The sequence below is a fragment of the Nylanderia fulva genome, unplaced genomic scaffold (genome assembly GCF_048542155.1).
Source record: "Nylanderia fulva isolate GAGA-0341 unplaced genomic scaffold, ASM4854215v1 Scaffold8, whole genome shotgun sequence".
NCBI classification, from domain to species: domain Eukaryota; kingdom Metazoa; phylum Arthropoda; class Insecta; order Hymenoptera; family Formicidae; genus Nylanderia; species Nylanderia fulva.
In genome coordinates this window covers 3,442,061-3,469,795 of record NW_028190916.1, presented here as the reverse complement: position 1 = coordinate 3,469,795, position 27,735 = coordinate 3,442,061, and the positions used below count along the sequence as shown (strand labels likewise).

The 27,735-nt window shown below is 33.7% G+C and overlaps 2 protein-coding genes across 6 annotated transcripts; one reads left to right on the top strand and one right to left on the bottom strand.

The window, feature by feature from the left end:
- The first annotated feature begins 877 nt into the window (after positions 1-877).
- LOC114936432 (uncharacterized) lies at positions 878-26,487 on the top strand. 4 transcript variants are annotated; one of them, XM_085489306.1, is made up of 11 exons: positions 879-1,486; positions 5,323-5,686; positions 15,914-16,222; positions 16,621-16,848; positions 17,850-18,158; positions 18,871-19,170; positions 19,885-20,193; positions 20,280-20,582; positions 25,429-25,582; positions 25,661-25,821; positions 25,951-26,487. In XM_085489306.1, the coding sequence occupies exons 2-11, from the start codon at positions 5,614-5,616 to the stop codon at positions 26,280-26,282; spliced, it is 2,478 nt and encodes an 825-aa protein (XP_085345432.1). In that variant the 5' UTR covers positions 879-1,486; positions 5,323-5,613; the 3' UTR covers positions 26,283-26,487. The 4 variants fall into 4 exon arrangements, with proteins under 4 accessions (XP_085345433.1, XP_085345432.1, XP_029165455.2 ...); XM_029309622.2 differs by having other exon boundaries at positions 5,273-5,686; XM_085489305.1 differs by lacking the exon at positions 879-1,486 and having other exon boundaries at positions 4,997-5,686.
- On the bottom strand, positions 11,396-27,735 carry Vlet (COMM domain containing 10 protein valette). Of its 2 annotated transcripts, XM_085489310.1 has the most exons (4): positions 27,507-27,735; positions 26,980-27,343; positions 26,661-26,867; positions 11,396-11,428 (listed from the first exon to the last, which is right to left on the bottom strand). In XM_085489310.1, the coding sequence occupies exons 1-4, from the start codon at positions 27,533-27,535 to the stop codon at positions 11,426-11,428; spliced, it is 603 nt and encodes a 200-aa protein (XP_085345436.1). In that variant the 5' UTR covers positions 27,536-27,735; the 3' UTR covers positions 11,396-11,425. The 2 variants fall into 2 exon arrangements, with proteins under 2 accessions (XP_085345436.1, XP_029165523.2); XM_029309690.2 differs by lacking the exon at positions 11,396-11,428 and having other exon boundaries at positions 26,565-26,867.

Sequence of the window (27,735 nt, the reverse complement as noted above, 5' to 3'; positions counted from 1 at the left end):
GGCGAGTCGTAATAAAAGTTCCGTTATTGCATTAATGTTCTATGATGGTGAATGCGCATTATTGTCTATCGTGCCTCGCGGGGATGAACATCACCGTCACAGAAAGCAATATGATTTCGCAATACGCTATCCGTTTCGATCGGGAGATGCATTCGCGTAGATCTGATGCATCCTGTTATGCGCGATTTTTTTTCACAGCCTTTGGTATGATCGAAGGCAAGATCCGATCTATGTGCGCGTTACTCGTTTCCGGGTGCGTGCTTCAGACCATTAGAAGAAGCTTAATCCCTCCCTTTTCTCCCGAAATTAATTAATTATTTTCTCCCTCTTATTTTTACTTTTTTTTATTTTTCTCGAATAATATTTTAGTTTATATTTTTAACCAAAATAGAGTATTCTTCTACTTATTTCTATATATAATACTTATCACTAGATAGTATGCAGTCACATATCTTTATTGGCTCTGCCTGACCCCTTTTTAAAATAAAAAAAAGCACTTTTTATCGCCGATAACTCATAAAGAGCTATCCTGAAGACCTCCTGGCGTCTCGTAAAAATCGTTTAACGGGTTAAAAGAGAGAAGAAGAAGGAGAGGCCCGGCGCGGCGATTCCGCACGCGGCTCCGCTCCGCTTAGGAATTCCTCGCCGGGCGGATACACCTTATCGCGGCTCGTCTTTCGCGAGGAGCTATCCCCTTCGGCGCAGGTTATCCGTGGGGGCCTTCAGGTGGGAGGTGGAGTCACGGGTGACGAGCCTCGGTAGGGCCCCCGTCGTCGGCAGGTAAGGTAGACCAGGTAGGGGCCCCCTTTCCCGGGCTCCCACAGCATACACGTACTCCCGGTGTAACATTGGACCCCCACTTGTGACCGGCGATGACCATCATCGAGACCGTGGCGTCTCGCCTCCTACAGTTGCAGTCGGCGCACCATTCCGCGAGCACGCGACATTCCGCGCCGCGGCGGATACCGCGAGATACCCGGTATATTCTCGGTATTTACACCGATTGACTCTCGGAAAAAAATATATAATTCTGAATTTCGAGTGGGGAAAAAAAACGAGGGAGACTCGACGGTCGCAACCCTCCGCCTGTATCTAATCGCGGTATATATATAAACACTTCAGATGATAGATATTTTTGCGCGAGTACGCGTATTTGAAAGTGAGAAATTCAAATACCGCTACTTCTGGAATTTCGACAGAACGCATTTTTTTGGGGGTCCAAGATTTACGAATCTTGAAGTCGTGCCTATGGTGTATTTGCGCTACTTATATTAATGAATAATTTGTACTTACTCGAAGATCAGCGAGCTCGCAGGATCAACATTTGCATCGCTTGAATCCGTGTTTTGTTGTTTAAATTGCGGAAAATTCAGTGCTATGTTTCTCGGTGCAACCCTGCAAACATCAACAGTCATTAGTTAATAGAGAGAATATTATAGTTAATCGATTGAGAGAAAAAAGTGATATTCTCCAGAAAAAAAATACAGTGAGTAATGATGAGACATCAAAAATATCGTGTTATATTTTAATCGAATAAAAATTGTGTTGGTGATTTATTCAATAATTTCAAAACGAAATAAAAAAAATTATGTTAAGAGAAACTAGGGAATGCGAAGAGATTTTATAGGATTTTTATAGCTGGTATTAGGCAGCATGAATGTTTCCAGAGAAAAGTAGGAGAATCATAAATTGTCGAGATAATTAGTTAGTTATAAGGTTGAAACGAAGTATAAAGATATATTTGAAGAAAAAAATCTTGTAATAATTTTATAGATGATATTTTACATTGAGAAAGTCTTCAGAAATCTTAATAGAATCTACGAGGACGTCCTAAATTTTTTCAATCAATAATTTTGATAAGAGATCGTTCTCCATGATTAGTTAATTAATAATTTTGAGATGTAAATGTGTCGTGACTATCGGGTATACAATGCATATGTTAAAAAAACATTCCAGATGATGTTTCGACGGATTACATATTGATTATATTAATAAATTAATAATGTAACACTAAAGAGCGATATTGAATAAATATTGTTGCTAACACGCGTGAATCGTAAAATCATGTGCTTGCTTGCGTAAAAGATATTGTCGTTAAATAAAATGAGAGAAAAGCGCACGAGAGATATTTAATGTACGTCGTATTCGCGCGTGCGATAATGGTGACAACCGGTGACAGTATTACGTTAATAGAGATGCGTGAGCGATCGAGATGTATGCGCGTGGCACAAACGATTGTCAGTAGTGAATGCAATAGGATGAATCAGAAAGTGCGTATCCCGTCGGAAAACCTCTTTGCCTTCTCACAAAAAAAGAAAATGCTAACATTTATTAAATATATATACTTAATTTTCTTTTCAATTTCCTTATATAAAAACAAATTGATTTTTAAATATGTGTTGATAAAAAAGTAATTGAGTATTTGTAGATTATTATGTTTATTCTCTATAATATATTGTTGAATATATATATTTTAGAATAATATTTTACTTTTGCACAATTTCTATATCAATTCAATCTATACAAAAAAAGCTTAAATAATTTATAAATAATTTATAAATATTCATCAAAATATAAATATTAATCAAAATATATTTTATGATTCGAGTGATATATATATATATATATATATTTGAATTATAGTCGTTCGAAGAGATGTTAATGCAAGAAAAAAAATTAAAACTTATTAATTGAATCATTAATATCAAATATATTGATCGATTCTTAATAAAGAATTTTGTGATGCTTGTGCAAACTGAAACATTTCATTCTCGTTCGTAAAATATTGATAATTTGATGAATTAACCTAATTAATTGGCGTTTCACATTTAGCCATGGAAAGTTCAAGGAAATGCACTTAAACGCGGATTTCCTTAAAGTTGGCATCATATTTAGACGATTACTTATTTACACTCGCTTTATACTCCATTATATACAAATTAAAAACCGCAACCCAATAATTAATTATGCATGTTATTTTACATGCAAGTAAAACCGTCTATGTTAAAAATAGAATTACTTCTGATCGTTGTGAGAATTGCATTCTAAGAGTTATCGAATACGATAAATATTAAATTTATTTTTTGTCAGCAAGAACAGAAAAAACAAATTTAAAAATCTTAATTAACAAAACGCCAATAATAAACAGTGAAATTAGTAATGCTAAACTTAGATTTAACTAATCAGTAGAAAATTTGTATATCTTGTTCTATATATATTTCTTTTTATTTTTATTCTCATTTTGTTTAATGTGATTCTGTGGGCGAAACAAAGTTATATTATTCTTTGATAATAAAATCTCTCTCAAAAATTACAACGCATAAAAATTATTGCAATGCATGCATAAAAATATATTAATTATGCAATGCATAAAAATTATTGTAATGCATGCATAAAAATATATTAATTATGCAATGCATAAAAATTATTGTAATGCATGCATAAAAATATATTAATTAATTATGCAGTGCATAAAAATTCAATATTTAAATCTTTAACAAAAAATTTAAAAAATATAATTTTCTACAAGAATGTCGAGCAAAAAATATCTGCGTTTCCATTAGATTCGCGCGTCTGTACTCATTCATCACGCTGCACGTCTCGCACGAGAGTGATCCCCACTACTTATCGCAAAACTGTGCAGTAATGTCGCCAACTGCCGGCAAAACCCAACTTCACAGTCAAGATTCCAAGACCGAACCGGACCCGACTCGTGCTATATTGCAATTGCGAGACTGATGATCAGTCTCGTGCGAACCGTGCAGCGTCGTGAATGGAGATGTGTCTAATGAAAGCGCAGGTATTTTGATCAAGATTCTTATAGAAAATTCTATTTTTTTGTTTTATTTTCTGTGAAAGTTTTGAAGATGGAATTTTTATGGATTGCATAATTAATATATTTTTATGCATTAATTGCAATAATAATTAATTTTTATACATGCGTTGCAATTTTTAAGATTTCATTATCAAAGAATAACAGGTATATAATTAAATTAAACAAAATGTGTGAGAAAAAATATATATAATATATGTACCTATATTAGGTGTTTCAGGAGGAATCGTCAGCAATCTAGGACATGATTGTACACATCTATAATTTTATTGCTTAAAATGATGTATACAATCAAGTCCTAGACTACTAATCATTTCTCCTGAAACCTCGTATATCTTAAAAAACTTAAGTTTATGTTTTTTTATACTAACTTTATTTTTTAATTTGCTTAATTATTTTATATTATTTAATTACAGAAAATATATAAATTATATATAATTTCAGTTTTTTGCATTTTTTAATAAATATAATTCAATAAATTAAATTATAATCCAATTTTTACTTGGAAAAAAAGTTTACACACAAGCTACATTATTATTAACTTTTCTGTTAGATAAAATATTACAGATAAGTATTATGATGACGAAACAAAAAGTAATAAAATTCTTATCACAATGTATTATACGTTGGAAGGCTAAAAAAATTGCTCTCAACTGTTTTTCCGCGATAAAATAAAATCATATCTAAAGAAGCAATAAAGTAAAGAGGTTTAGGACAATTAATCTTGCTTCACACGCAAAAGATTAGAGCACTCGTGCAGTACTGCCCCTCTTCTATCGATTTCCCCATAAATCACCGCCTTCGCACGAGTAAAGGTCTATTTCGATGAAACAGTTTTCAAGTTCTATCGTGGAATATACATAAAAAAAATTATATATATATATATATGGATAGATATTGTATAAATAAATTTAGCAAAACCCAACACATGTCTTAAGCAAGCAGAAAATAAGAAAGCGAAATAAATATTCGCGTTTTTCCCCTTCAACCAAACGCATACAAGTATTTTTCATTTATTCTATATTTATGTAGATTGTTCAATAATTCTCCTTTAATTTTAACATTAGATTTCTTTCATTAGAGTGTTTCATTATTGTATTTTATATTTTTTATATATCTTATATTTTTTTTATTATTTTATATTATTTATCAATATTATTTTAAAAAGGAATAGAATATAAGTGTATTGTTTCTTCTTTAAAAATTCTGAATCATAGCATATTTAGTATTGAATATTAAAAAGTCATAAGATATGACTTATTCAAATTTCTTTCTAAGACAAAATCAATTTTATAATTACCAGAATTTGTTAGAAAAATATTAAAATTAGATATTTTAAACTGTTTGTTCGTAAGTGTACGACAGACAGTACAGTGATGTTATACTAACTATATGTTTATAAACGTTATAATAATATTCTCCATTATCCGTTTGATATAGCGAATCTGATAAAAATTCCCTTCTTGACGTCGCCGATTTTGTCCCTCAAGCTCGAGAATTTTATTTCCAAGAACGAGAATATTGCGCCGATCGGTCAAGGAAATCGCGGGCATCCAACACCTGACCAGGTAGTCAGGTAGCGACCAGAAATCGAAGTCAGTGCGGAGAACACGCGAATTTCTAGAGCCACGAAGAGGGGGACGCCCTTACATGCGTCATCGCGCTATCGCGAGTGCAAGTCGCACGTGAGCATCGCACGTGAACGGCAGTACAACACGTGCGTTTTGCTCGCCACAGTTCGTCGCTTACGTGCAGCGATAAATGCACCGTCGCTGTCGCGGATGACGTTCCGCGCCTTCTCCAAGATGATCATCCACGGGATCGTCCTGTTGGCTCTTGGCGCCGTCTGCCACGGTGAGTACAATTTCACGTTTATTAATCATTAGAGTTCCTCTCAAAATTATAGATTTAATATTAGCCCGTAAAAACGATAGGCATTGCGGAATTTATTAAAAAATTAAAAATAATAATTAATGATAAAAATAATGAATACTAAAATGATATTTAAAACGACAAAGATATGAGAGACCATAAAATGTACGCTTTACAAGAAAGCTCTATTAGAGTACAAATTGTAAAAAAAATTATTACATCTTGAGAGAATTTCAAGCTGAACAAAATTCTTTAATTGATTTTTATTATAGAAATATAAGGTGAATTTTTGTAATATATAATGAAGTTTTCAAGTTTTAAATGTAATCTTGACAACGCTTGTTATCATCCGTAAATTACGACCGGTCATTTGCATCTTAATTGGCGTTCTTCATATAATTTGTGATATCCGATCAAAGCATAGCGTCTTAAAATAGAGGGCTAGATGATAGGACGCGATCGATACTATTATTTCCAAAGCGGTTATAAATCGACAATGCGACTTGTCACACGAACCGCTTGAATATCGGTTATATGTAATGACAGAAATTTGATATGTCGTCAATTGATCGCTTCGCTGAAAATTACTTACGTAATTGAGCGATTACAGGGACTTGCGATGGAAATTAATGTACATTACATAACACAGGATGTGCCGTTCTTCATTCGAGTGCAAATTTCTTGAAAAAATCTTTTTTTTTCCACTCGATGACAAGTGTATTATAGTAATCAAGTTGGAGACTCAGTCTTCAAGATTAACCAATATTTAAATTAATTATTTATATTTCGTTTTTTTTAAATATACTTTTATATATAAGACTTCAAAAATTATTCACGTTATACACAGCTTAAAAAAAGCTTAGATTTTAAAAATTGAAGGCTTATTGTTAGAATTATTAAGCTTTCATTCATTTATATTGCAGTTCTAATTTTAATTTTGTCTTATACCTAATACATGAACTTTAAATTAAATTATATGTTATTAAAGGAGAAAAAGTATGCTTAGAATTAATTATAATTGGAAAATTAAGAAAAACATATTTATTTGTGAAAATTTTATTAGTAATAACTCTTAATAAAAAATTTTCGATTTTATGTCGTACAATTATCATACAACTATTGTAATTTATTTAGTAAAGTTTTAACATTTCTTTTTTGGTTTACAAAGTTTGGTTAATAGAATCTGCAATAAATGATAAAACTCGTGATTTCCAAAAATCTTTATGTATATATTATTGTTTCTGTAATTAAACAAAAAAAAATATTTTATCATAGTATAGATAACATGTTTTCCTAAGAGGGATATCTATAACCTTATAGATAGGATTATGTAATTTTAATGTCCGCGTAGGATCACCTTGAACAATACTTTTATACCGCTCGCTTCTAATTTGCTATTTAAAACTATTAAGAGAATATTAACAAACATTGTAAGCGTGATGTCAGCCAGTAATTTTTTTTGTTTTCTTATTCTTTATGCATCCGCTCTTTAATAGCTACATATTTAATACAGTCATATGTATGTATGTGTTTATGTTGATGATACTTTTATAAATTTTTAAAATTAACAATTTTTTAAATTACATTTTTTTATATAATTTATTGCTAATTACTCATACTTGAAATATTGATATTGAATATTGATCACGACATTACTAATTATTACAAATAGTAAATTCCTTCATAAATTATATTTCGCGGACACATAATAATTTAATTTTTGAAAATGTTTACAAAAGTAATATTTTAATATTAGAATGCGTGTATTAAAAAAAATCAAAATATAATATATATAATATTATTTTGTATATTTCGATATTCAGAAAATATCATCGAAAATAAACGAGGCGAGAAAAGAAAGCAAGATTGATTGATTACAAATTTTATTTAATTCTTCATACTTCATTCCCTTAAAAAAAATTACTTTTCTCTAGATTAAATCTTTTAAAATGTCGCTCCGTTATATTGAAAATTCAACACTAGTAGAGAAAGTACTTCGATTCAACATTGTTTTCCTAGCGTTAAAGTCTACTTCTATGTGCCTCAGTGGATCCACACCTTGGAAGTGAAACCAGCTTCTCTTGCACGCGCGATCTGTGTTTCGGGATCTCTTTTCTCCTTCTACGTTCACCGTATGCACGCCGGTTGCATTTCATTAACAAGTTCAGCACGCAATTCGGGAGACGCACGTGCGACGAGCGGCGATATGTCAGTAGCCGCACGGCAACAAATTTAAAGGGCAATTTAAAAGGAATGCGCTGAATACAAAAATGGTTTTGTTCTTATGGAGAGAAGAGATATACAAAATGTGTATACGTATGCTATCTCTTTGAATAATTTATACTTATTATATTTGCACAATATTCTACTTTTGTGTCATTATTTGCGATTCATTGCAATATAAAAAAATAAACAAAATATATATTTCAAAAAAATATTCGTCGAATGAGAAATCTTCGGGAATAATTTGTTAAATAAAATATAAAAAAGTGATTGATTAAAAAGAATAAAAAATAGCAGAGTGCAAAAGTAAATTTCAACTCGAGCCGACTTGTTCTCACGCGATGTGTTTGTAAATTATTCCGTCTGAATGGGCCTTACTTAGCCCGATGCCAACGGATTCACTTTCGTCCCGCGCGTCGCCGGAATAACAAATCAGCGGCAACGTGCGATTTTCGCCCGACACGTTACGACGAAGCGAAATTATGCCGAGATCTCTCACGCGGTTGGAATCAGAGCGAAACGCAGCTCGCGTCGCGTGCACCATTTTCAACGCTATTCCAAACGCGCGCAATTTCTTCGTCGATAAATGTTTATTTGCATAAACCAGCTGTTGCAGATGCAAGCTGTCGCATAAGATAATATCAAAATTGATGACAATACAAATGATTTTGTCATCAACGATCAATGAGATAAATATGGTACGCAATCTTGAAAAATCTTTTCAATAAAATAATATAGAGAAGACGAAATTTCTGACTGGAAATATCTGTGCAATTAATTGTAAGAGATACGAACACAAGACACTTGAAAAAGTGTCTTCGATACAACAATTAGAAACTATATATTTTTTATATGCGTATGTGGTACGCGTTTCACACGCAGTCATGGAAATATCCTCTTCATAGGCCGGCCGATGCATCTCACGCCATACATGCCGTAAAATGCATCCTGCCGCACAGCGAGGAATTCGTACGAATTCCGGCGCGCGGCTTCTCTCTTCTCTGCCCTCGGGCCGCACACATCCCTCTTTCCAGCCCATACCAACACACGTGTTTGCATTCCAGCGCGATGTTTCACTAAATGCACGCATTGCACCGGGTTTAACCACCCCTCCCAGAGGGAGAACCAGTTCTTTCGGGGCCGGCAGCGCGCCGCATCGAGACGACGCTGCGTGCTTTACGAGGAGGCATGAAAAAAAGGACAAGAGTCCTGAAGCCGAAACTCGGGAAGAATAGGCTACACTTATCATTCTACACTCGAACTTCGTCGCGATCGCCACTGTTCCTCCCCGTCCCGAGACGTTCCGCATAATAAAAACTGCATAACAGTTATATCGAAACGCGTGCAATCTCGGAGAGACGCATCGGAGAGATAGAAAAAATGTACCTTACATCATAAATAATAGTAGCTCTATTGTCATAATTGAACATGGACATATAGCACATTGCGACAAGGAAAATAAGCTTGTCCAAATAATGACATATGTATAAGAAATGAATTAATTAGATACATGAATAAATAATCGAAAAGAATTGAGGATGAATGCACGAAACCATTAGCAGAATTTAAAGGTGAAAACATGATGGAAACTGAATAAAGTTTATATCTTGTCAAGCAGAATAGAGACTACCAGAGTGCACGACGTAATAGCGATTCGTACATGCACGATGTTTTTGCGGAAAAGATTAGATGTTGCGGGTATAATAAGGTAAATCACAGTTTATACGCGGCTCGCAAGTTGCCCTCGACAATTTATTGGATAGATATGAAGAGACTTGAGCAATGCGTAACCTGGATGCTCATCGGGAACGCGTGCAGTAAGTGCTTATTGTTAGTCAAACGTCACGCGTCAATAGATCGGGCTTCATTGAGCCGGGTCGTACAATCAACGTTGCAAATAAACTGTGCAATTTATATGAAATACAGTGACACATAAATTATCTGTCGTTTTTGCACAAGATTTTACTATCCTCGAAATATTAAATGATTAATTTTAAATGAACAGAATATCGATTTTTTAAATATATTATTTATTATATTTTATTATATCATTTTTTAATATATTTTTAATATATTATATAATTATATCCTCTTCTTATTTTCTTTTATTTCTTCTGTATTTTATTTATTAAAGGGATAACTTCAAAATATCGTAATAAAAGAATAATTCGATATGTATGATCCTTATTAAAATTGCAATTAATGAGAATCTTTTTCCCTTCATAAGAATGAAGTGAAAACTATCTTTTCTTTAAAATGTTAGATAATCATAAACAAAAATGAGGAGTGGACGTAATACAAAAGAACAAAACGCGGAATTGTAGATGGAGATCATTATTTCGTAACGATATCCTCGAAAAAAATTTAGTTCGCTCGATTCAACGAGCAGCCGAGTCCTGCGGACGTGAAGGATGCACATTCCTGCATATCCTTGACATGATCCGCTCGGTTCTCGCATCAGAAGTACGTCTCACCGTTTACGGAATTCTCAGGTTTCAAGGCGTCGACGTCGTCACTGCCGTGCAAATATAAAAAACGGACGTACACATACCTCGACGCGAACGCAGCAGTGCGTGAAAAGAAAGACAGAGAGGGAGAATAGAAAGAAAGAAAAAGAGACAATTAGTTAATTATTATCCGTCACTAGCTATCAGTTAATTACTATTGGAAACAAAAGTCCAGGATAAACAAAGAAATACGAACTACTGTCAGAAAATAATTACAACAAAAGTATACGTAAATAATAATAATATTGTGTGTAAAATTAAACATTAGAATAAATGAGTGTGCAACAGATAAAAATTTATTATTTCAAATTTTGCGTGCATTAAAATAAATATTATCTATAGATGTTTAACAAAAATTAATGAAAAAATCAATAAATAAAAATATAAATTTAACGTATAAGACGGGCAACAAGAGCCAAATCCCGGATGACAATGCGTTATCCTAACGAAACTAAATAATTTTCCGTTAGAATTAAATACCGGTGCACAAGGCACCAAATTTTACTTGGACACGGCCAAGATTTTAAAATATGAAATAATCTCATATTTGAGATTTAATTTCAATACCCCCTTTAACCCCCCTACGGAAAATAAATAAATGAATGCAAGAGAAAAATATAGATCCGAAAATCGCTGAATCGGGAATCGAACCCGAGACCTTTCGCTTGCCGGGCGACTGCTCTTCCAGCTGAGCTATTCAGATCCTTTCGATTCTATACTTTTCTCTGTTATATATATTAATGTTGGTAAACAAACGCATTTTTAAGCCAGCGTGTATCAATATAAGAGTTTTAACAAGGCTCTGTAATATAAATATAAATTTAACGTATAAGACGGGCAACAAGAGCCAAATCCCGGATGACAATGCGTTATCCTAACGAAACTAAATAATTTTCCGGTATTTAATTCTAACGGAAAATTATTTAGTTTCGTTAGGATAACGCATTGTCATCCGGGATTTGGCTCTTGTTGCCCGTCTTATACGTTAAATTTATATTTATATTACAGAGCCTTGTTAAAACTCTTATATCAATAAATAAAAATTAATATTATGAATATTACAAAGAGATAAAAGGGGAGAAGAAATAATGAAAAAAATTGTTTCAAAGAATTCTGCAAGATCACTATCGCTATCGATCATGAAAAAATCTACGAGCGATTTAAATATACATGATAACGAAGAAATTGCGGATATAACTCTATAATTATAAAAATGATCTCGCGAGCGGAAGCAAATGTGACGGCAATGAATCTCCAGGTCTGACCGGTAACGGTGCGATCGATTAATATTCGCGGCGAGTCGATCCGTCGACAGGAAACCGGAGGGCTGCAACCGCATTTCCGAGGTTGATTGCAGAGACGAGAAACTGAATTAAAAAAACGATCTTGGAAACCTAGATAATTATTTTAAGTAAAAAGACTGAGATATAGGAAAGAAGAATATCTCTTTTTACGAGAGGCATGATGAATTTTTATAAAAATTAAATTATTCCTAATGTGCTGTCTTATCAAAGATAAATGCAGGATGCAGAGTGCAGATAGTTGTGGAGCGATTTGTTTAAAACATTAATAATTTTTTTAATTTTTAATTTTTTTCTTTTTAATAATATTCATAGAAAATACTTGGGAAATTAATTTATAGAAGCCGTAATTTTATTTTGTTTTATCGTTTATATTGTTATGAAATTTTTGAGGAACATTTTTGTTGAATTTCATAAACTCGTTTTAAGTGGCCTGTGCGTTTAAAAATTTGTAGAGATGTCATAAAAAATATACTTGAAAGAGTTCTACTTTGATCTTGCTATGTGATTTAATATTTCACATTTAATTAAAAAAATTTCTATTTTATAAACTTTATTTGGGAAAAAAGTAATAAAAATTTTAAATACATTAAAAAACAAAAAAATATGAATGTTTTTAATAGCTTCTCTACTTGCACGCTGTATAATTAGTTTCTATATTTTTTTTATAGAAAATTTTGATGCACGACAAAAAATAAGATATCTTAGATGTACTACTCGATTATAATGTATGTATAATCAGCTTAATAAGAATTTTTAAATAGCCAATTAAAATCTATTCGAGTCAGAGAACAAGAGTCATGACGTCAAAGAGTTCTTTTACATCTCGCAGAAAACAGCCTGTCTTATAATTCAATAACTTGAAGAATTCGAATAATTTTCAACAAAAAAACTGTTGAATTTGGACCGCCAATGCTGTGTGAACCTTTGAAAAGAAGTTTGATGAATAGAAGAATTGCTTCCTCAAAGAATTTCCTTTGTAGTGATGCCAGCTGAAGGTCTCATCGGAAAGGCATGATTATCTTATAACATAAACATGATGTAATAGCTTGCAAGAACGAGACATATATCATTAAGGAAAAAACTGATATTTAATAGAATTTTATCCTATGTGAATCACAGAACATCTTTAATTTAATTTTAGTTTTTAATTTATAGTAATAATAATTATTATTATCACGCAATAATTTAGTCAATATAGGTTTAATAATAATTTTAATTACCACAGTTTTGGCTATCATATATCTAGCTATCCAAAAGAGCAATTATCAATAAGTGTATTTTTTACTTAAATTAATATACTGTTAATCAATTATCACATATTCGTAGTCGATTTATATCTAATAGTCGACTTTTTATCCTAAGTAGAAATACGTCATAATTATGCTTAATTTGATGCTGCTGCGCATCTTTCGTAACAATTAATAATTTCTATAATTATCGCTAGTTAAATCTTCACGTCAAACAATACCAAAAGATAATTCACGCATAGATAAGTATACTTGAGACACGCATTTCTGACTCATACAAGCTGACGATTTATATTAACTAACGATCTTCCGTATGGCAATATTTGAATTGGTAATTTTGGAAAGAATATATCTATAGGGAAATTAACGTCGCAAAAATCGAAAGTTAAATTGATTCCAATTTGAAAATTTTCTCGTTTAAAATAAAAAGTACATTATACTATCTTTAACATAACTATCCTTTAATTAAATTTTTGCGCATGTTATACTTTCAAAATAAATAATTCATTTCTATAGCATACTTTGAAATAATGTTAGATTCAATATTTCTATCAATTAATTTCACTGTGGTTGCAATTGTAATGTGCACATTCATTAAACATTTTTTTCTACTATACATATTGATTAAATTATCGCAAGAAATGACAAAACGAATCAATTAAAAGTGAAAACGAAATCGAGCTGGTCTCAAAAACGCATCGCTTGATTTTAACAAAGCAAGACTTATTAGAATATTCTGAAAGTCTTTTTTTCTTTTTGCTAGATCGATTCTACATCTGCGAAATATGCGTCTCAATCCATTCCTTTTTTAGGGTCCAAGATCTCATTGTTTCTAATCACTCATTGTTACTAAATCACGGTATAATTTTATTCTGTCACGTAAAATCCAGAACCTGTTCCAACCTACCGAAGTTGAATATCAAATTTAAAAAAAAAACTAGTACGTGACCAACTTGTTGTTTGATGCATTAAGTTTACGCCTCCTACTGTGAGTATATTTGTCAAAGAAAGTGTAAGAAAGTTACCGGTAATCCAGTGGAACGTACACGTTCCTTCTGCCCAAAAATTCCTGGTTGGCTCCCCGTAGAGTTAATCGTGTTCTATAAGCAAGCGGGAAAGTTAGATGCCAGCGAAGAATAATGAAACTAATAATGAGTTTGCGAAGTGTATCTCTCTCCCTAGTAAAAAAAAATAATAAAAATATATTTTATTGCACGTTTAGCAAACGTAAACATATGTAATATTCCAAAAATATAGAGAAATCAAATATGCAAAAATGAAAAAGAATGGAAAAAATTACTCTACAATTTTCTCTCAAATTACGAAATTATCATTCGAGATTGTCATCATAATTTTTTAAAGATACGATATCTCACATAATATAATGCGTTAAAATATTTCTATTGTTTGCAAACTCCCGTGCGAATTTACCTCATTCAAGAAGCTACGACTCGTGAGGAATTATAATTATTATGAAATTGGTGCAACGCCCGATTGCGACAAAGGGATCTATATGTGGAAATTCCGACATTCGATCAGACATCTAATCAGGTCGATCGGCACGTAGTGCTATAAAACCGTCGTTCAGTGTGTCAATGTAAAGTGGAAACGACCTTCTAGTGTCAGCGACCAATTCCGCTTGTCTTGAGGACAGCATCGGTCTTAACGTTAGCTGGCGAACATTACGCGACAATACCAAGGACCAACTTCGGGCATATAATTGTGCGCGTACTACATACCCGCCATGTAGAAAGCGTGCGATGATGGATCGCAGGGGCGCTCTGCCTTCGACGATTAGTGAATGAATCTAAGATAGATATTATTCGAATTTCAAGGAACTTAAATTTTTAACCATGCGATTTGATTTAGAAATCAAGAGCAATTATTTCCTAAAGATCACTATTTTCTTTTAATTATTTTTTTAATTTATTTTTTTTTTAATGATAAAAAATGTAATTAAAAGAGATATACCGCTTATTAAGTAACACGATTATTAATTGTTTGCATTATTGGAAAATTATAAAATTAACAATTTATTTGCTTTACTACAAATTTACAAGATTTATCTGTATTATTAAAAATAATTGTGAAAAGTATATGTATGTAAAAAAATATAACTATTTATATTGTCATCGGTTTACAGGATTATGAATATACTTGTTTATTATATAGATTTAATGTAAATTAGCTGACCTTATTACAACACTTCGGGCTAAATCTTTGTTCACTATTCATCTGCAAGTGTTTAATTCACATGATATTAATGTAAATATCTTTGAATAGCTGTAACTTGAACAATATATGTGAAGGCTGTCTTAGCGATTCTTGTGCAATATAATAAAATTTTGATAAAATATAATAAAATTTTGTATAATAAAAAATATAATAAAATTTTGTTAGTCCTGCAAAAATAACTGTGATATGGAAATAAAACTGTTTTCGGAGACACAAACAATTCCTACCGCGATCCTACTCAATCTATCGATCCGACCCTGATTCTATCTGCATGTGGTGACAGACGCGCGACTCGCAAGGCGATTGTCTACGTGACTTTTGTAGCTTCCTGCCCGACGTGTCCCACATATCCGTTCTTCTTCGTGCTGGGCGTCTTCGCGTCTTCGATTTTCCGACCGCGCTTTCGATTTTTCACGCAGGTTTGGTCTTATTGATTAATAGTTAGATTTATTAATAGTTTTATACGAAATGTCAGGAATTATTTAGGAAAAAGAATTTCTGACATCTTGTGAGATAAGCTTCTTTTAAAATTCCCCATGCTCTCTCTCTCTCTTTCTCTCTCTGACAACTATATTGCCTTTATAAATGGAGATTTGTAATTAAATGCCATCAGTTTTTATCGCTCATCATGAATAACAATATTCCAACAACTGAATTCGTAATTAACAATTTTTTCCTTTATTTGCTACCTAGGTCTCCCCGTAGCTGACGAGCCTGCTGATACGAGCACGATCGGGGATATCGGAAATATCTCAGAAGCAACTGTCATTCCCGAAGCGGAAGGTCATTCCATGGATGATATAATGCCGGGGACGAAACCGCCATCGATTGCCCTGGTGTTCGTCGATATCCCGGAACACACGGAAACGGAACTGGGCTCGTCCGTGCTGTTGGCATGCCGAACCGCTAATCCTGTAGCCGAGTGCCAGTGGTCCTGGCAGCCATTACCGCCAATACACCTGCCACTTCCGGATGTCAGTGAAAGCCCGTCAGTTTCTACGAGTAAGCGCGACATTCGCGGATTTGTTTCGCGATTAGCTTCTGACGAATATTCATATGTGTGACTCATATGTCATTGCGAAGAACCAGCAACTCGTGCAAATTTGATTGATTACATTTTATAATAAATCAATTGCAACAATTTTAAAAATATCTTCTTCCTTTAAAAAATTTCTTGTAATTAGAATAATTGGACTTTCTTTTTAATCGGCTTAATTGCTTCTAAAATGTTTCCATGTTCTTCTTTTTTTATTACAGCTTCTTCTAATTTATGCAATAATTATTTTTATAGATATACAATCATTTTATCTCCCTTTCTATTATATTATTTATAAAATATAATTCTGTAATCATGGGTGAAATATTCATTGGAGAGCTCTCGAATCTTTCAATGATTTTAGCCACGACGATCTCGACGATATCGACAACCACGTCGACTCCCACGACTCATCCACTGCCGGTACGACAATTTCCGGCGTTCGGGAACAACAGCAATGATTGCTCCGTGAGATTCTCCAGTACCAAACACGAGCAGACAGGATACTGGACTTGTGCGGCGAGAGTCTCCACGAGCGATCCTTTCACCAGCACCGAACCCGCCAAGCTCAGTATCGTCAACGCCAATCACGGTAGAATGCTCGAATTTCTTAATTCGATTTCACAAATTTCACTCTTTAATATTTGCGGATTATCTTGATAAGTATTAAAACACTTACGTTTCATTTATTTCGCTTTTTTCGGAAAACTTAATCGATTGCGTATTCTTTTTCTTAATGTTGTAATTATACAATTTTATCTTTATTTTATATTGATAAACTGATGACTAATTAAGCCTCCGATTAAATGTTTGCAGACAATACGACAAATTATTTGGGAATTTGATAAACGAATTATCCTGCGCTGTCTTTATTTTTTGACATTCTGTACATTTTCTGGTATTCCTAGGAGGAAAAAGCTGTTTGAGCCATAGTCCCGTTCTTCGATTAGAATTTTAATCGCGTGAGCATAACGAATAAACGCGATGTATTTGCGCAGTTGCTTTCGGACGACCTCGAATTCTTGGTGACAAGAACACGCTTGACATTGCTGTTTGTCTTCTTCAATTGTGCCAACTGTCATAATATATTTTCCGCATCGAGCACCTTTTGATAAAAAATATCGCGTTGTCGTTTATCATACAATACAGACTATACTTCAATATTTATTTAAGAATTTTAACGTCGAGAATTGTCAATAATATTTAATATTTTTCAAACATCTCACGATTACGTTCAAATAAATTTGCGCTCCACCTGATAATGATTCGGGGTGAATGATCCAAAATGAAAGACAGATTGGGAAAACGCATTTATACGAATTTAATTCACTTCGATAATCATCTCGGATGAGTCATGCAATATAAAACATATAAAACAGATTTCCTTTTCGAAAAAATCGAATAAATTTTTAAATAAATCAGAAAAACCTGGACATAAAAATAGCCGCAAGTTTAGAGGAGATAATTATCTCTGATCTAAATCCTTCATTCTCTTCGTAAAATCTTTTCAATCGACTTTCGAATCCAGCGCAAAGAACGACACATTGCGTAAGAAATATCGACAAGTGCAACTGGTGCATTCGCACATTTCAGGTATCCTCATCACGTTCGCAAAGCACGAGAATGTCATCGAGGTGCCGGCCGGATCCTCGGCGCAGATAATGTGCCAAACCAAGTCGCCGGTACGCGAGTGTCAGTGGTCCTGGAGGCAACTGAATCAGTCGCAGCCCTGGAACCTCGATGTGAAATCATTCCCGGCTTTTGGTAACGACAGCACGGAATGCAGCATCAAGTTCAAGAACGTCCTGCCGGAGCAGGAGGGCTACTGGACCTGCGGTGCCCGAATCGACCCGAATTCCTCATTCATCCAGGCTACTCCTGTTCGATTTCTCATTTCGGAAGGTACTATTTTCATTAATTATGCTAGCATATTTTTTCAAGTGTTTATATTGACGTGAATTTACTTACTTGCGCGTGTAATAAGTTATATAACAAACAATTATAGAGAATATATAAAATATATTATTAATATATTTTCGGAGAGAATTTTCTCTAGAATTTACCCTGAAAATCATGATAATTGTAGGGCAATAGAAAAAATTTTATGAGTTTCTCTGATGAATATTTACCACAATAAAAAATATTAACATTTGTTACAATAAAATATACAATATTTTAGATTAATTTTATATCTTATTGTAGTAGATATTAACAAAATTCTTCCTATTGCCCCACGATTACCATGATTTTCAGGGTGAATTCTAAGAGAAAATTCTCCCTGTACACGGTATTTTAAATAGTGAAAAATATATTATCTTTGAGAACTCAGTACTTGAAATTTTCTCCATCTTCATATTAATTCTAATAAGGGTTGCAATTTTTCTCATTGTCAGTAATATAGTCGAGAATAATCTATCCTCAATTCATGATCATGACATTAATTGAATCGATTTGCCACGATTCCATAATATAATTATTAGAGTTTTCATCGTCGAAAAAGATTGGAACGTCGCGTTTTACTCGGCGTAACAGCAACAGCGATTGATCTTGCACTCTCGACCCGTTTCTTCATCATTAAAAACCCGTCAAGAGAGCTTTCGTTTCCCTTTTATAGTCGAGTTCGTGCAGTTGTCGCGCGGCGTTCAGGTTGCAGCCGGCGAGTCGGTCTTTCTACGATGCCTGGCGAACAAGCCGGTGGTACAGTGCGAGTGGTCGTGGAGGGCGTCGAACTCGAGCAAGGAACCGCTGCTGGTCAAGAAGTTCAGTCCAAACAAGGACGCCGATCACGACTGTTCCGTGCGATTCAAGAACATTCTGTACGAGGAGGAAGGACTGTGGACCTGCGGGGTCCGTTTGACGCCGGATGGGATCCTGCATACGGCGCCCGCGGCCACTGTCAGCCTCCTGCCTACCGGTACGCCGACGATCGCTTTAATTAAGAAATAAATACGCCCGAAAAGCCTGTAATCGCGCGTCCGATCCGATCGCCGTAATTATACGGCCGAAAAGGAATATACTCCTTGTAATTACGTTGACGTTCTCGCGATTACGGATTGATCGATACGTCTTAACGCGGGATGATGTCAAAGTTGATTGCTCGGAAAAATATTTAAATAGTGGGGTGCAACTCTAAAAGATGTTGATTTAAAAAAATCGAAGTAATATCTATTTTAAAATTGTGTCTCTCTGTTAAATTAAAATGCAGAAACTGTTGCGTCAAATACAAATTGCTTCGACAATAATCAATGTCGGAATTCGAGGTAAACTGGCAACTTCGATTATACATATACTTTCCTTTTATACATTTCACCTTTCTCTCGCATTTCGCGCTTAATTTATGTGGCACTTCATGCCCAACGCGAGACGTAATCTAATTGCTAATTACTTTGAATCCGATTTAATCTCCTGATATTTCTAGAAAAGCGTGTCGCTGTTAATCAAAAACGAAAAGTCTTTAAGAGCTGTCAAGCGTTAAAATAAAAAGGAAGCACTAATCAATGATCAGAAATATTATTCTAAAACAGTATGAAGCATTTTTTTATAAATTTGTCAAAAATCGAGGAAGTTTTTTACGCGCTCGCGATAGAAAAAGATTCATCTATTTTTTTGTCACGCCGACCAATTCCAGCCAAGGTGAGCTTCGTGGATATGCCGACGGACACGGCGGTGCCTGTAGGCACAGAAGCCGTACTGAAGTGCATCACCAGCAGCCGCGTGGAAAAATGCGCCTGGATCTGGAAGCCGCTGAATGGCATCGATTCCGAAAGCGTCGTCATCGACGAATTCCCGAGCAACGGGGATCTCGGCCGCGACTGCTCGCTTCATCTGCCGCAGGTGCACGCGGAGAAACAAGGTAACTGGGTCTGCCAGGTGTCCATCGCGTCGCTCGGCACCGTCCTGACGTCGCCGGCCGCCAAGCTCACGGTCTTCGAGCAAGGTAATTCGTATTATCTATATTTTTCTCCTCAATTTGACATATCAATTCATTCTATTGTCGCTGATCCTCTGACATCTCTCTTCCAGACGAGGTAAAGTTCTCGGAGCTGTCGCAGGACATTCAGATCTCCTCCGGCGGTAGTGTCCTGCTCCGCTGCGTGACTTCCTCGGCGGTGGATCAGTGCCGTTGGTCGCTCACCCCGGTCAACTCCAACACCACCGTAGTGGTGAAGCAGTTTCCGGCCGCGGGCAACGAAGCGCGGGACTGCAGCGTTCGTCTGAGCCACGCACTCGCCGAACAGGAGGGACTCTGGACCTGCGGGGCCAGGATACACGGTCGCCAGAATTACACGGACGCGCCGCCCGCGAAGCTGAGCCTCCTCGAACCAGGTATCATCGAGTCCTAAAGAAGGCCGCTTCTCCACCGCCATGGTGAAGGGTGGATGCACCATTAATCGATCGTCGCGCTCGGCTTGCAGGCTCGGTAAATCGCGTCGTAGTATAAATCTAGATTGAATGCTGTTAATTAAAAAGAATCCTCGAAGCGCAGAAAATTTTAAGATACTAAGCCAGCGATAAAATTGTATTCAGAGCTCGTTTGCTCTTTTTTTTTTTTTTTTTAGAAGCTGTCACTTAATGACGCTTTCCTTTTTAACTCTGCGTTGCTTGATCCTTTTTGTAAACTTTTGCAAGACATTAGATCCTTTTTAATTTATAGCATTCAACTGTTATTAAATGTTCTCGCATATCGCGCGTCGCGTCAATGTGCGAAGATTATATAATACTCTTGAAACATCATCAACCATCGAAGACACTATGGATTTTAATTTAGTTAGAATTTTTTATTTCAACGGCACGTTTAATTCGTGAAACTGAAACGGATAATTATATATATGATATACCGCGCGAATATACGTAAAGTTCATCAATTGTTTCATTAGAGAAAGCTCGTTGAACGTATCGAGCAAAAGATACATCGCATGGACTATAATAAATTTTCGCTTCGCGTGAGAAGAATCTCGCGTGCAATAGGAATACACGAGGACCTTGCGTACACGTGACGAGCCGTCACGTGTACAAGGATCTTTCGTGTGCGATGATTCGCGTGTAGAAGGACTTTGTTCCTCTCAGGCATCTCATGAGATTCAAACGACAGGCAACAAATAATGGGAGCGATCGCGATTTGACATTTGGACATATCAGAGATTTTTCTCTTTTACTGAAACTGAATTTTTAATGATTCTTAATTCTTACTTTGCAAGTCATCACTTTGTTGTGAAATCTTCAATCATCTTTTTCCGAGAGTCGAGTTTCATATAAAATACTTTCGCCGAAAAACTTTCGCCCAAAGCCTGGCTAGAGTCGCTTCTGCATTCGATCGATTAAAACAAAATGTACGATAATAAGTGTTACTTGTATAATAAATTCGTATTAGGACACACATGTATTATATATATTTTAGGATCCGTGGCCTGTGCATTGTCGCGACGACTGTCGCAACCAACCGCGATCGCGAGTGCACCAAGACGAACCGCACGTGAGCTTTGCACGCGTCGCTGCGTGTGCGTGTACATAAGTGTAGGCCATGGATCCTGACGCACGTCTTTGCAATCTGCGGTAAAAGAAGCTTCACGGCACGAGCATCGATTGAACGGTTCCACATGCCGTATAGTGGATTAATAATCGAAAATTCTTGATGCCAAATCATTATCGAATTAGTAAGTTATTAACGATTCCTGATCCCAAGAAATCGATCTCGCTCTTTACTACGCAGAAAAACTACATATCGTAATTTTTAAATTCGACATTACTAATAGACATATGAAGTCTTGTAAAAACGAAGCTTTCAGAAAGTTTTAACATTTACTAAATTGCTTGTAATTTTTTGTGTATTCTTATCATGTAAGCACAGCGCATTTAATATCTAATAAGAAAGAATATTGATAACTCAGCTCTCATTTACAACATATGGCTGTCCAATCGAAAGATATAGACTGCATAACTCATCATCCTACATCTGTGTTCCGAGTGATAAGGATCCGCGTTCGATATCGGCGGAAAACAATCGGCCAGAATTCGCAGAGAAAGTGAAAGAATTTGCCATATCGATCGCGGATCCTCGCAAACGCCCAGAAGACTGTCGTGGATGGAAGGTGATGAATCTTGCATGCCGATGAAGCTTCATACCGCTAGATTAGCGGTGGAAGTGCGAGTGCCTGTGAGTGAAGCTGTTGGGCTGCCGATAATAGGCATAGCCAACGTGTGTGCTAGAGAGAAAATTTTATCCGTACGAGAATGATCTTAAACCACATGATCATCACATTTCATTGATTAAATTGTGTCGCTTAATTTAAGCGCGATGCTGATTGCGAGGAAAGCCGAATTTTTTAAGACGTCTAGAGTAATAACTTTCGTGTTCTGATTCAGTATAAAAAATAGTATTATAGTAAAAAAAATACAAATTAAATTAAATAAGATATAACGATAATAAATGGAAAAATTAAAAACTGCAGTTTTAACATACACATACACGCATGTAAAATAATAGAGTTTTTACATATATATTATCGAATATTTTCTATTTAAACAAAATTATATTTGATTATTTAATTTTAAAAAAATGCTTTTCTTAAGAAGAATTAAATCCCTACTGAGCAGAGCATGAAAGAATAAATTTTTCTTAATTATATATGTATTTTTTTTTTTTAAAGAAAATGTAATCCAAGTACCTTTTTCATGTTACATACGTAAAGATTGCAACATTCGAACATATATATGTTTATGTGTCATCCTTCTCTGCTTTACCGCAATACGCAATATCCATTCTTAATTTAATTATATTGTCGCGCATTTGCATTTACTAGCATTAAATTATTCTAACTTATTCATTCAGTCTCGCCGCATCCGTTTCTCATTCGCGATTCTCTGATAAACCGAGATTTATCGGTTTGTCGTGCGCCGCGTGATAAACCACGAATTAACAATCTTGTCAGCTTTTCTTGTATCTCCACAAATTAAGGAAGCTTCACACGAGTCGCAATTTATTGTGATTTTCTCCTTAGTAATCTATCCATCCATGTCATTGTTATGCAACGGATATCGCCGCAATAAGTCTCCTATTCCTTATTATGTATATTACTACGTGCTAAGTACATTTTATCTAAAACATTATGCAAATATTGATCAACAATTTCGGATAAGACTAAAGCTTCTTTTCGTGTCAACGGCACAATTTCTTCAATTTATAATTAAGATTAACAGCAACATGATAAAAAATGAAAGATTTATTATAATGGAAATTCCAAACAAAAATTAAATATATTTTATTACATTATTTAATATTAATATTTAATAAAACAATGAATAATGTTAATATAGTAATTAAAAAAACAATGAAAAATATTTTTTAGCTATTAAAGATAAATTCAAAATTAAAGAATTATCAGATTTCTTATTTTACACATTTGTTCTCGATCGACACGTTGCATTTTTTATTTATTATTAGCAATGCCATCTATACTTTCTATTTATATTCTCAACGAAATTGCGTACAAATAATGCATTTAGATAATAAAATAATAATTGCTTATTGTTTATTTTGTTCTACTTTCTAATTATTGTAGATAATTTAGTAAAATTACGAACTACGAATTTTTTTTCATAATGTATGTATTTTAGGTAAAAGCGAGAAATATTAGATTACCAAGAATTTGTCTAAATGAGTGTTAATTGACGATGTTGTCTAACAAAGTGGCTCACAGGCACATTTCATCTTGTAAACTGCGTTTCTCGTGTCATTTCATATATGTTATTTATTATAGAAAAGTCATTCCTCTTAAGTTGATATCGCGTTTTCGTCCATATTGTGTTTATTGCTTAATTCATAGCATCTTAGACATATGTCTGTTTATATATACTCAATTATTACTTATGAATAGCCACTACTTTAATGCTAAGTAGACAATTTTTAATGTTAAGAGGTTTTTAGCGTCCAGAAAATTCATGTCCACAACGAGTAACCTTCGTTCAATTCGTTGGTCGATATAATACAAACATTATCATGTATCACTCTGTCATTCGTATATTTTAGAAGTAATATATTTTATTTTTATCTCTTAATTAATTAAATTTCTTCTTTAATATCTGAACATTATGGAGCATTTTGTATAAAAATTTAGAGTCCATAAAATTAAAAATTAAGAAGTTTTATTATTAGTTTTGATGCAATAGTAAAGATATTAAAATATTGTATCAGTAGTGCTTTTTCTAAAAAAAAAATTACACACACATATATATAGGCCAAACTAGAACGACGATTTACTTGCAGAGTGTATGAATCTTCATGTGCCATTAAGTATCGTTAAGTCCCGCGAAATATTCGCGCGTTTCCAAGCGAATTTTTGTGTCTGAGTTTCTGTAAACTTTTTTGTTTTGTCTATAAAAAAAGAAATAAAAAAGAAATAAATGGTAGTGCGAAAACAATGGTCTTCTCACTTCCATTACCTCAGTTACTAATTGCATTAGAACTGAAAAGCTTTTCTTAACTGGCAAAATAAATATCACCAAATTGCAATAATTAATCAATGAATTCCCAAAAAATGTTAATAGTTAAATGTTTTATGAAAAAGTTCACATAATTATTTTATATTTCATAAAATTGGTATTTTAATGCATAAATTATTATTCTCATAATAATTTTAAATATAAAAATTATTATTTAAATTTCAGTTTATTTTATTTCATTTTTATATCATAGTTTATATGTATATACACAATGTATATATATATATTTATTTTTTATATCTGACAAAATAATTTGGCGCTTATAATAATATCTTCTGGGATTTCAATTTCATTATTAATGCATACGAGATCAGCACGCTCTACATAACGTCGTTTAAGCACTTGTCAAACCACGAAAATCATCGATGCACAAACGGTGATTGGTGGTCAAAGTACTCTATTCGTCGAATAATCTGCACCGAAGATGTAGCGGCTTTTGGTGAGTGGGACACGAAAGGATCAAGAAAACTTTTTCCAATGATCTCAAGAAAAATCCATATTAAAATTCAATTTATCTTCAATGTCAAAGAGAATGCAAAGAAATTGTTATATCATTATTAGCAGTGAAAATCTGTAGAAATAATATTTGATCGAAATTGTGGATTTTTCAATAAATTCTTGAGGCCATAAGAATTAAAAATAAATTCAATTTACGAGATATCAATCATTTTAGAGCCCGTCACTATCGCGGTTTGGGCTACACCTCATCAGATGGTTACTCTCGCATGTAGAATCGGAACTGTCTCATCAAAGGCCAAATGTCACTGGAATCATGCTCCAAACGTTCACGTACATCAGAATTCTAGCAAGCTTGCAAAGAAGACGAGGTAATCTATACAACATTTTCTATCGTATATATATATTATTTTTCTAATACACATCTCCGTACTTTTATAACAATCCAGACATAGCATGCAAATGGATTATACCACGGGTATATGTAAGCTAGTCTTCAAACCAGATCATTCCGATCTAGGAAAGTGGACTTGCAGATTCACTACGACGAATGAAACCACCGACATCGAGATAGGAAGCGCTACACTCGTGTTGCTCAACACCTTAGCAGGTTTGTTAATATTTTTAATCAAAGAAATATTCGATTTTATTTCCATTTTTCCTCTATACTATATATATATATATATATATATATATATATATCTTTAAGAAAGCTAATTATTCAATGATTCTTGCATAGATGAAAAACTAGGATGGATCGTGGGTATCTTAACAGCTATGATTTTATTCCTGATGATAATAGTCGTGGTATTAGTGGTGTGTAAGGCGCGAATCTTCGTTCGCAAGACATCCGAAGTTCTGGAAACTTTACCTTCCAACGAAAACAATCAAAGCGAAAGAATCCCAGACAAAAATAGCGAGGATCAGGGGAAGATCAATCTTCAATTCGTTGAGGACGAAAACCGTGTATCGAACATCAAAAGTGTCTTACCTAATAGAAGTCCGCGCGTAGATCGTATGGAAAAAAATCATGCAACGTCATCCATAGTATTTGAGAATGTTGGAACATAATAACATGCGATTATTTTCTTTGTCGATATAAAAAATTTTCCTAATAGATTAACTTAAGATTATAGTAAGTAAAAAAAATTTCTTTTATACTATAAAATAGCGAGAAAATTAGAAAAGTAAAATAATATTTTGTCTCTATAGAAATTACGTACAAATGTCATATGTGTGTGTATAATTTTTAGCAATTGTTTAAGAAATTTGTATAGATTTGTATAGATTTCATAATTACAGTATGTAAGAATTGAATAAATAATATATATGTATGAATAAATCTGTACAAAATTGTATAAAAATTATAAAATATATTATTATATCATAAATCATTATTCATTTATAATAAATGTGTATAATTTAATCATTTTACATTTTAAACATTTACATTTTTGTTTCTAGAGCATCTAATTGAGTTTGAATTTTCTCTAAATTATAATAGAGATCTGTTAACTGTTTCTTGTCAAATTCCACTGTTAGTGTAGATGCCTTATCACCAGTTAGACCAAGTTGAAGTAATGCTACAGGTCGTGCATCTTTGGAAATTGCAGAGGATGATGACTGCACATTTAGACACCAATTGATATCTTTCACCTTGTTAAATAATATAAAAATATAATTAGTTATTTTTTAATACACCATGATTAATATTAATTAATAGTCATTAAGAAATTAAAGTTTCCTCCATTAATTCATATTAAAATACCTGACTCGGAAACATAGATTTTTGTCTAAAATTTTCCACAATCCCTTTGCCATAAGTCATCCATGCATTTATAAAGATTGATATTTTCTCTTCATCTATCTTAAAATTATCCTTCATAGCTGTTTCCATAAGAGATGGCTTGACAACATTGCACGCAGCTTGTGTGTAAATCGATGTAATAGTACTTAATAGAAGAATTAACTCATCCTTTGTTAAATCTAAAGAAACCAATAGTTTTTCTTCCTCCTCCTCATTAAATACTTTTGTATCAATGCTAGATTGGAGGCTCTGACATATACGATTGACAAGAAGACGAAATTTGCTATTATCCAGCCGAGCCACTATTGTTAACCCTTGCTCCAATCTAAAAAATAATACAAGTAAAAATTGAATTTTTGTATTTGTTAAATGATGAATGATTATGCCCATCTTAACTAACAATAAGATAATATACATAACACAACACAATTATTTGTGGAATTTTCCATAAACAAAAATATAAAGATGAAATATTTTAATGTACATACTTTGAAGTTATATTGATCCAAGCAGCCATTATAATAAGAGAAATCAATGTTCATATATATATATTTCTCTATTTATCTTAATCTTCATCTTTCACATTTGGAAAAATCTAAACTATTATTGCACTGTACACGTGATATTGTAAACAATCATGAATGACGTTGAGATTTCTCATTCAGCAAATATTTCTCATTCACTGTACTCTGACTTTTGTCATAGAGTATGAACTAG